The sequence below is a fragment of the Branchiostoma floridae genome, chromosome 3, assembly GCF_000003815.2.
Source record: "Branchiostoma floridae strain S238N-H82 chromosome 3, Bfl_VNyyK, whole genome shotgun sequence".
NCBI classification, from domain to species: Eukaryota; Metazoa; Chordata; class Leptocardii; order Amphioxiformes; family Branchiostomatidae; genus Branchiostoma; species Branchiostoma floridae.
The window spans coordinates 7,998,788-8,009,488 of NC_049981.1; the positions used below are offsets into that span (position 1 = coordinate 7,998,788).

The 10,701-nt window shown below is 41.1% G+C and overlaps 1 protein-coding gene across 1 annotated transcript in view; it reads left to right on the top strand.

Annotated features, from left to right (window-relative positions):
• Positions 1–1,428: 1,428 nt before the first annotated feature.
• The window catches only part of LOC118411084 (AN1-type zinc finger protein 4-like), a 13,772-nt gene continuing 4,499 nt past the window's right edge, over positions 1,429–10,701 (top strand). Inside the window, exons 1-9 of the mRNA XM_035813095.1 lie at positions 1,429–1,867; positions 4,738–4,813; positions 5,359–5,426; positions 6,079–6,268; positions 7,041–7,182; positions 7,437–8,319; positions 8,872–8,984; positions 9,261–9,318; positions 9,770–9,890. Of these exons, the coding sequence (XP_035668988.1) occupies positions 1,765–1,867; positions 4,738–4,813; positions 5,359–5,426; positions 6,079–6,268; positions 7,041–7,182; positions 7,437–8,319; positions 8,872–8,984; positions 9,261–9,318; positions 9,770–9,890 (1,754 nt within the window). The 5' untranslated portion in view covers positions 1,429–1,764. The remainder of the gene's footprint in view (positions 1,868–4,737; positions 4,814–5,358; positions 5,427–6,078; positions 6,269–7,040; positions 7,183–7,436; positions 8,320–8,871; positions 8,985–9,260; positions 9,319–9,769; positions 9,891–10,701) is intronic.

A 10,701-nucleotide genomic window follows, 5' to 3' on the forward strand; every position in this document is an offset into this window, starting at 1 on the left:
TACCTTGGCTAGTTACCTTGACGATGATAGATGCTAGAAGGTTATGTTTTCGGTAACGTTAGCGTGTTTGTGTGTGCGTTTGTGTGTGTCTTTTGTCAATGTGCCTTCAAGTTGATGGATTGCATTAATATTTGGTACATGGCCAGGTCTAGATGAGACCTTGATCTGATTGAAACGATTACATTTTAGGCTGCCGAGCGGCTTGCTATGGTACTGCAGCAGAAATTCCGGGTGTGATATCTCGAGTTCTGGACATGCTACGGTCGTGATTTTTGAGTGGTAACGTTAGATAGTTCTTGGGTCAAAGAGTAACTGGTGTATGTCGAGACTACAGGCTAGGAGCCGCGGTTTTGTTTCAAAATTTGAAGGACAATAACTCAAGACAGCAAGACGGGATACACATTATTTGCATAATTCATCAGAAAATGCGATTAAAGCCTTTTTTCTCGGCGAAATCAAGCTATCGCCAAAAATGAATACACATGTATGCCATTCATATAATCAAATCAACGTAACGTTAGCCTTACCCAAGCTACAAAATTGGCAGGTTCTTTGTTAGCTATAGCCATCCTTTGTGCCACCAAGGAGTTTTTTTTATCTCCTTAGTCCCACCATGGAGGTTACGTTACTAAAGGTGGGTTCACACGCACGCGTGCGTCAGTATATTCAAGTCCGTATGAGGTCCGTGTGAAAGTTTTAGCCTCTACCAGGTCACTGTACTAATAGTAGAAATTGGACAAATATAGATACATAACATGCCAAAGAAGTTAGCTGGCCGAGGAGTGTGATTTGCAACCCAGCCAACTCGTCTGACAATTTCTATTATTTTTTAAGCAACACGAGAGTCTGGCAGAGGCTAAGACTTTCATACGGACCTCATACAGACTTGAATATATACGCACGTGTGAACCCCATGTGGTCGTTTTGGACAGGTGGTCGGTATCAATTTACAACATGCGCGAGGCATAGTATAGATGGTTTCCGATTTTCGTACAACAAAATTGCTTCCATCAGTAGACTGCCCTGTTAACCACAAATGACCAACCCACATGCATCCACCGCGATGTTTATTTTGAACATATCCAAGTAAAACATCGCATGGCAGTCAAAATCCAAAGCAAACTGGCCAATTTCGTTACAAAATCATGCCAGTTATAATCGAAAATCAAGCTTGAAAATGACGCGGTCGTTATGGGCAGTGTTTTGATGCTGTGCGTTCCCAATTTCGCGGCAGCGGCCATGGTCGCCTTGGCCAGGTGGTCTTCTTGAAAGGGCCACTTAATGGGGAAAAATTTCGGGACCGAGAAAAATCGGTCGTAATGACCAGGTGATCGGCTTGAAGGGATGGTCGCTTGGGCAGGTCGCACGGCGCGTCCCCGCACCATTGTTTATTATTTGGCACGTGACTTGTTGCTGGGCGACGGCCTCACATCCGGGACATTCTGCTGCATGATGGATTCTTGAGCTGAAAAAACAGACGACATTTTTGTTTTCCCGTCTCAGGATTTTTCCTTTTCAGTTGGCATTTATTCCAACCCAGAACACTCCAGCATGGAACCTTCACCAGGATAGGGGCCCTCGTACAAGGAGGATTTGGAAAATGTGTGAATTGTGGCGTTTCTGAGGAGGATTTAGGAGAAAATGGAGTGCGAAAGTGGTGGGGAGGGCGGCTCGGTCAAGTCTTCATGAGACGGATAATATTTTAGAGGTGCCCTGCTGTAACTTTACGGATTTCTTCTTTCTGGTCGATTCGCCGCTTCCAGCATGGATCTGTTCATTGAAACCCTGACTGGAACAGCCTTTGAGCTAAGGGTGTCTCCATTCGAGACAGTCATATCAGTCAAGGCGAAGATCCAGAGACTAGAAGGTGGGTGGTGGATGTTGCTATGACTCATGAGCTGTGTTTTTGTGTGTGTGTCCTACCTACAATTTAAAATACCAAAATTCATTTGGATTTTTCATGTCCTTGGATTTATTAGCACAATGTCTGATTATTTTTTTACGGTTGCAATCTGCCATGCACTTTTGGAGACTCAGCTTCAAAATAAGATCTTAGGAGTTAACCATGGCAGGACGTCAAAATAACTTTGAGACATGAGATCTTACTTTTCTTAGACTCCAGTAACCTTACATTTATTACACTCGCAAGCCACAAATAAGGGTTCGCACTAAAAGACTTTTAAGGGTGATACAGCATGATCTTGTATGTTGTACCCCACTTACGACTACATGTAATATATATAGTTACTAGTAAGGTGTTACTGTACCTGTATAATTTAGTGTATTGTGATGTTTCTTAAAATGGATCCTCATAACGTCCTATCCAAATTATGTCCCTAGCCAAAATTAGGTACTCATATACACCTGAATGAAGTGAGGAAAGTCATATAAGTGCCTTTCCTAAGGGTATAAGATCGGCGACATTTGTTTTGACTCTGAAGAGAGCCACACCTCAAACACATTAATTAAGAACCCACAGCACTAATTAGTAATCAAGAAGAGTAGGGGACCTTTCCAATGTGAGTCACTGAGTGGTTCAAAACCTGCAGCCACATATGGGGCAGTTGCTGTAGTATTGACAGATTGAGGTCACCTGAGTTAGCACCAAATGGCAGCCGCTCCAGACAGTTGCAAATAGCTAAAACTAAAATGGATTTGTGATGTCAGCTTCCAGCACTTCTACAGCCTAGATATAACCTTAGAATATTAGATGAAGTAGTTGAAACAGTATGACATGAAAATTGCCGACCCGATATATGGAATGTTTGTGATTTCCTATGGGATGTTGAGTAAAGGTCAGAATGGCATTTGTCCTACATGTTTATTTGTGGTTGGATTGATGATGGTGACCAGTTCGGGATTATGTTATCAAATTTTCATGGGAATGCATAGCAATTAGCAAATTATCTTAAATTACACACAATTAAATTACAACGTATACAAGTTATCGGTATAGATACCAATTCTTTTGTGTTTGTGATTCTTTTTTGTCAAGAATCTGATGCATCAACCCATGTCACAGGTGATGGAAGGTTGAAACTGTTATGAGAAAATAAAATTAAGTCGCCTAGACCAAAAGATTGCATTAGATCAATCATTTTTACCATATTTCATATATGTAGCACTCCCTTTGTTTCAACATAGTGGGGTGCCCTTGTGTTGTTACCCTAGCATTGTGGGAAGCCCTTGTGTTGGTCCTTATGTCGCATGGGAGACAGAAACATGAGACGACTCTAGGGGAGGGGGCAAGAAACGTGATTCCTGAAAGGGTACTATGATACACTCTTTCCATGGTGAGGTCGCAGTCAACACAGAAAGTCCAGCACCCATGAAGGTGCTATTCTGGGGGCTGTCCTTGTATGAACTTCTCAACTACTGTAATTCTTAATTTATCAATGATAACTTAAGTTTAGCAGTTTTAACGGTCACTAGTCGACCTCTAGATTTTCATCGTCACAACTATTTGATCACGTTTCTACCTCTTGCCGTGGCACTGATTACTGTTCACAATCACCCTCCATTTCTAATTTTTTTTTCTTCACCAAAATCTGCATGCATGACACTTAAGTAATTCACACAGGAAAAAATAAAAGTCTGTTGTTCTTTCAAGAAAGAAAACATTTATTATACAGAGTACTGTAAATGCATAAATGTTCGCGGTGGATTAATGTTTGCGGTTTTCGCGGCGACCACTTCACTGCGAACTTAAATCCACCGCGAACATTTTTCTATTAAGGTATTAGACTGCAGTCGATGGTGTTACCGCGAAATTAAAACCACAGCAAAAAGTCATTTTTCCGCTACCGCGAAATTAAATCCCTGCGAACGTAAATGCATTTACAGTACATAATTTTTAACTGTAACATTAAATGAATTTACAGTATTCAACAGTTGAACAGTTTGAAGAGAATTGTTTGGACTGGAGGTAGACTTGAGAAAACACAATATTAAGGCATAGACAAAACTGACAACCTGAAATGATATGTCATAAAATTCCCTAATTTGCATAAGTTATGTACTAGTATCACTCTGTCAAGGTTAGCCTATACAGGGCTTGATATTATTTGTTCTGCATACCTGCACTGGTGCAGGTAACACTGAAAATTACCTGCACCAGACAAATTTTAGCTGCACCACTTTGAATTTAGGAAGTATGGATCATACTAAAATTGTTTAGGAACCATTGCTATTTTTTTCGCTTATAATTTATAGGTGGTAACAGTCAATGCAGGTAATAACAATCCATAATGATATACAGCTACATTATAGGACATTTATTTTTATGTATAAAACCCAGCACATGGACCAGTGCAGGTTAGGTGCAGTTAGACACCAGAAATACCTGCACAGCTCCAATTTTGCCTGCACTAACCTGCATATGCAGGTGGTATTTTGAGCCCTGCTGTATGTAACGTATATTTCACAAATATGAAATCCACCTTAGTAGGATAGGAAAGGTATTTTTCACTGTGTTCTAAGTTTATGGTTTAAACAATACTGTCTTTCATGATACAATGGGATTTTTTTGTGGAGATATCGCAGTGAAAACTTCTGTATCTGTCACTTGACTTTTGATAAACATCTGGGAAAATTTTGTATGTGTTTGGCATGAACTGTCTTATTCAGATCATTAGAAACAACTGACATGCATGAATTGTGATACATGTTCTAGAGTTAGATTGATAGATGCATGAATCTCCCAGGAGAAAGTGATAACAGACTGTCTTGTGTCTCTAGGAATCCCCATCTCCCAGCAGCACCTCATCTGGCGCTCTGTGGAGCTGGAAGACGACTACTGTCTCCATGACTACAGGTAAACAAGGGTTTATCTTTATGTCCTTTTTTTCCTCAATGTATATGGTGACTGACATTAGGCCTGTTACTATAACTATATGTATAAGCACCAAATGATACATGTATATTGTTTATTTGCAAAATCATGCCTGAAGGCTAATGTCATATACAATCTCTAGGACTAAGGGAACTAGATAGTGTAATACATAAAAACCAGTGTCTAATCAACTATATGATACAATGAATACTATTGTCGGGTTTGACTTCTTCTTTGAAAGCATTGGTTAATGAACGTTCTGCATGATGGTGGGATTTTGTGCTTTTTGTAGAAATATAGTCTTTTGGTGATTTCTTTGGTGAGATATATGAGGTGGTTATACATGTATGGACAGAGCAGATTTTAACATTAACATACAATCTCTAGAATAGAATAGACTGTGTCCAACTGAAAAGTCATTTCATTTTGAACTTGGATGCCACATTGGTCAAGCTCACTTCTTGTATGGACTGGTAAGTGTTGCCAAAATGACTGTAACAATGACTGTGAACATGTTTTTCTTCCAGTATTACTGATGGCAGCACTCTCAAGTTGGTTCTGGCCATGAGAGGAGGGCCTATCAACACAAGGAGAGGTAAGTCGACCCTGTTTTTGGTGTGGTCTTCATTCTGTTACCTCTAACTTAGAGTCTAAGGCTCTACCTTTTACAATTAGAGCTGCATTTTGTAACTACATGTAGGTAACACAAATGATTAGTAATCCAAGTAAAGGAAGTGAACAACCTACACCACTTACTCACTGCGTCAAGAGACGCTCAAAAATCACAACTAACAGAATTTCTGCTGCAGTACCACAGCAAGTTCTAGAGGGGCCAAAATCTAATCGTTGCGGGGTCTCATCAAGACCTACTCACATACCAAATATGACTGCAATCCATCCAGGCCTTCGAGAGTTATGCTGTCCATCCACACGCACACACACACACACACACACACACACACACACACACACACACATACACACACACAAACACAAAGACTACTACTGCTACTGTCAGTCAGTCTTCTTCTTGGCTGGACTTTGCGAACGAAGATCATCTAGGGGTTAGGTCCATGTCGGCCACAGTCAGTCTACACCACCAGAAATATAACCTTCTTCTAGCAACAGTAATAAAACACTTGGTTATGTACAAAGAAGCGTGTTATTCAATGACTCTTTCCAATGAAAGGGAGAGTTTGTGATCAATGCTCCTGCCATAGTTTTAACAAAAACAACTTCCCTAACAGTTCCCATGGAAGACCCAGCCATTCGGGAGATGGCAGAATACATGGAGGCCAACAAGGAGGAAATCCTGGACAAGCTGCCCAACAACAAGCAGGTCACCCTGCTGGTGTTCCGTGAGGGCGACCAACTCAACTTTTTCCGAGTGGTGGACAGAGGAGATGGCACACTAACACCTCTCTCTGAATCATTAAGGTAAAATTATGCACTATGTACACTTTAATAGCATGGCTGCCACCCGTGTCAGGGATCTCAACAGCAATATATTTCATAGAACACAACTCAGTGTATTCCTCATTACCGGAGGTACCAGCCAGACAAGTATGATGGCTCGACAGCCAACCAGTGGGAGGGTGATGCGGAATATACCGTGTTACATTTTATTTTGTTATTATGTCATGCCCACCTGAAAAAAGAATATTGATGGGCTCAGGGCACCTGTATGGACTGGTATTCTGGCCTGCGTATTACATGACATTAAATACTGGATACTACTTTAGTAGATAGATTATCATAATTAGAAGTCAACATTGTGATTTCATGTATTTAGTTTGAAACATTCTGTGTATAATTCCATTTCCTGTAAGTTAGTACAGTTTTGTCACAGTTAGCCAGCATATTTGTCCTAAATAGGCCAACATGTCTTGAATGTAAGTTCATCTGTGATGGTAGTCAACAATTTTAAGAACCATATATCTGTACACAAAATAAAGTGCTTACCAACAAACCTTCCCTCAACCGAGACGGGGGCCGATACCAACTGCCAAGCACCTTTGACCCTTTGCTGACGTCACACTTCCGTTCCGGATGTGTGACTTTGGCTTTGAGTCATTTCAACTTGAGAAGGATCAGAGGACTGATCGAAAGGTTGTTGGTAATAGAGCTTTATTTTGTGTACGGATATATGGTTCATAAAATTGTAGCATAAGGCCAACATATCATTAAGTTGAGAGTTTGTCTGGTACAGTGGTGCATCTGTGTACAACCTGTATGATGAGGAAGAGGAGGAGGAGCAGCCATCCCAGGAACAGATCAGAGATAACAACGTCACTGCCACCAAGATGAGAGCACTCAGGACCAAGATGGAGAGTCTCAGTCTCAGCAAAAAGGCATGCAGACTTTTCTGTTGTATTAAATCTTTATCAAGAACTGCAGAAAGGATAATAAACATTGATATTTATATGTTTGCATACTGCAACGACATTACGGTTGAATAGAAGGTTTTATGTGCCAATGCACTTTGTTGTGTGTACTAATCTTTCAGTATGAGGTACATTGATTTATGTTATTTGTTTGAGTTATTGGGTTCATGTAAAAAATACTTTGTGTTCTGAAACTTCTATGCATTTTTTTTTTACCTCAGCAACCGAAGTTCAAGCCTAGACCTCCATCTAGTGGTCGTCCAAGTAGCAAAACGTCCTCTCGACGAAAGAAACTTCATCTACGAGCCTCACAAAACTCAGGGCAAGCTCTCAACAGGAACATGCCCCTTCCTCCTGTTGGAGGGTCCTCCGTTTCACAAAGTGATGCCGAGGATACCAAATCTGATCCTAAAAAGGATGCAGAAAGGACCCAGAAGCCAAGTCAATACTCCTCCCCTAGAACTAGATTAGAGCACCTCCCTAGTGCCAAATTGAAAAAGCCGGCGGCAAAGTTGAACGCTGACCAGGCTGCTGAGTCCAGGTCTGCTTCAACGTCTGCAGAAGGTATGAAGGAGGACCAGTCTGCTGTCAGAACCAGAGTCATGGATTATGGTGCTCCTTCTAGTCTGGCCCAGGACTCATCTTCCCGCAGGGACACAGACTCTTCCAGTGAGGAGGAAAGGCACCAGCAAGACTTGCATGCCACTGCTGTAAGCTCTCCAAGGAAACGGCAGGAACTGCAAAGAATCGTGGAGCAAAAGGCTGAAACATCTTCCCAAGGAGTGGAATTAAACAGAGATGTTAAAGATGGCACAGTGCAGAAGGAAGGTTTGCAGGGGATTGAAAAAGAGAAACAAGAAGTGATACAGTCCCTGAAGAAAGATTTTGTTGGACTTGAACACCGTAAAGCAGGGACCAGTGCAGGGTTTCCATCCACTGTGGACTCCCCCTTTAGACGCTGGGAACATGGATATGTGTCAGCAGAAGCCAGGACTGTAGACCTTGTAAATAAAGTTCCTGTGTCATTGGAGAAGCTTGGTGGTAGAAAGGAGGTACAGCACCTAGGTAGCTTGGTCAGGAGTGCTACCAAGGAAAGTCTACGAGGTAGGTATCGCTGTCACTATAGGATTTTATTAGTACACTTTATTTATTTAAGCTTCAGAGAAGTTTAAATTTTTTTTTGCAGTTTTTGCAAACCACCATTTAAGGTTATCATGTTTTTTTCCACGCTATTTGTGTTCTGCGTAGGATGTCATCCATAAAATTTACTTCCTGTGGCCTAAACAGAAAATGTTTTGTTCTTTTTGCATGAAATTTGTTTTCAAATGTTTGGTCACTCTAGTGCAAGGGGTGGAAAAAAACAGAAAATCTTGCAAAAACCATATTAGAAGTTTTGGAAACAACATGCTCTAGTTGTACTGCTTATAAACATAATGGTCAGATGTTATAAACATCAAATTAAATGAAGGCAAATCATGACACTAATCAATAGTAATAATCAATAGTCTTTGATATTGACATGTTTAGGACCAAGTGTGAGGTCACTGCCTGTACAACTTTATCTGACCATTGAACATTGTGTGTAGACCAGAAAACAACTGCAAGAAAAGATTTTTGAACCTATGTCTTTGTGTCCACTGGGATATGTTTGTGTAGGCTTGAGTGGGAAGCACAGAATGCCACCAGAAGGTCTTGGCTACTCCAGCAATGCTGCTGGCCTACGGAAACATGACCGGAGAATCGGCACTCCAGACCGGAGTAGACTCATAGTAAGTCTCCTTCAGCATCTCCTTCCTGGTAGATTTATGATATATTGATGAGAAAAATACTGGTTTGGTTCAAAAAGGAACTAAATATACATATCTGCTGTCTTTTTTGTGGTTAAATTTGTTATTTTCTTACCATGTTGTTGACCGACTGCACAGCAGCCGACTGATGATGATGATGATGATGATGTTGTTAAGATCTAATGGATCGTAGTTTTTACAGATTAACAGTTTTGACTTCAGAAGTGCAAGCAATAACCTGAACACATTTTTCTTTAGTCTGCCCACAGTATTCGAGACTTGTCAGGGAGGATATCAGCTTCGGGGAGAGGGACAGGTATGCTATCCTCGTATTGCATGTAGGGATTAAAGGGATTTACAACTTTTGTACACATCATAGTTTCCTCACTACACAGCTGTGTGTTTTTCTCTGCAAACATTTCAGCAACTGCTCTGCTGCATTTGTTAGGGTGATACAAACTTTTAATCTGTGAATTGATTCACAAGAAGGATGCATTCTCAAACACAATTTCTGATGCATTTCGCATTGATATATGTGATTTTTTTGGTTGCTATGAAATAAGTAGAATGTGTTGTATTCTGCATCATCTTCTGTCCCAGCCTTCCTGCAATCCTACCTGCGGTCGGGCCGGTACCTCAGATGATACGGAATACACTGTGTTGTATTCTATATGTAGTGCAAGAACGTATTGCATAGTTTCTTGAATGAAAGCTGTCTAACACTGCATGCATGGGTTTTGCTAATACTGGGCTCTGTTTTCCTGCAGTATCCCCCATTCACCGACTGCCCCCTGTCAAGCCCCCTCAGCTGCATACCAAGAAAAAGTCTGGTAAAAGGTGCTTCCTGTGTGGCAAAAAGACAGGACTTGCTACAAGCTATCAATGCAGGTTAGTACTCACAGTCATGTACTGGACTTTCCCAATCTGATAGTTTGTTTGTGGTGTCAATTTTTCAAAAGTACATCGTTTGTTGGCTCGTGAGAGAACTTTCAAACGTATCAGCTATGCAAATAAAGACCTCATTTACATACTTGATGTGGAAATAATGTACTTCACTGTAGGGGTGGTTACCTGTATGCTGTACCAGTACAATACGTTTTTTTCTTGTTGGGCCAGTCTGAGAAAAAAAATGTACCTGGACTTGATCTTGGTCCAAGTAGAGAATGAACAGATATATTTATAGGTGTTCACACATGTTGTGGCTTACTGGTCCAAGAAAGTAACAAGAGCAAAGTAGAGGAGAGTTCTACCAAGTTTCTACAGTCAAACTTTGTGTTGTTTACAATGAAGATAGGATTTTAAAACTCCAGTGGGAGTCAAATACTCCACCAGATTCCTTAGCAGCGTTCCCGCCAGGTTCTTGAAAGTATGCGTCCAAATATTTGGGAGGGGCGTAATGAGCGCCGGAGGCGCGAGACGAGCGCCGCAGGCGCTCGCTTTCTAGGGGGGTCCGGGGGCATGCTCCCCCGGGAAAATTTGGATTTTTAAACCCTCTAGAACACAATTTCCTGCAATTTGAGAGGATAATCATGCACTTGAGATTGGACGTCGGTTGCCTCTTTTACTCCCATTTTCAGTTATCGACGACCACCCTCTTCATCAAAATACGTAAAAAACTATAAGCACAGGGAATCAGCCTTCCGTGATCTGGCCCGGGTATTATTTGTCCAGACATGTCTATATGAAAATTGGGATTTTT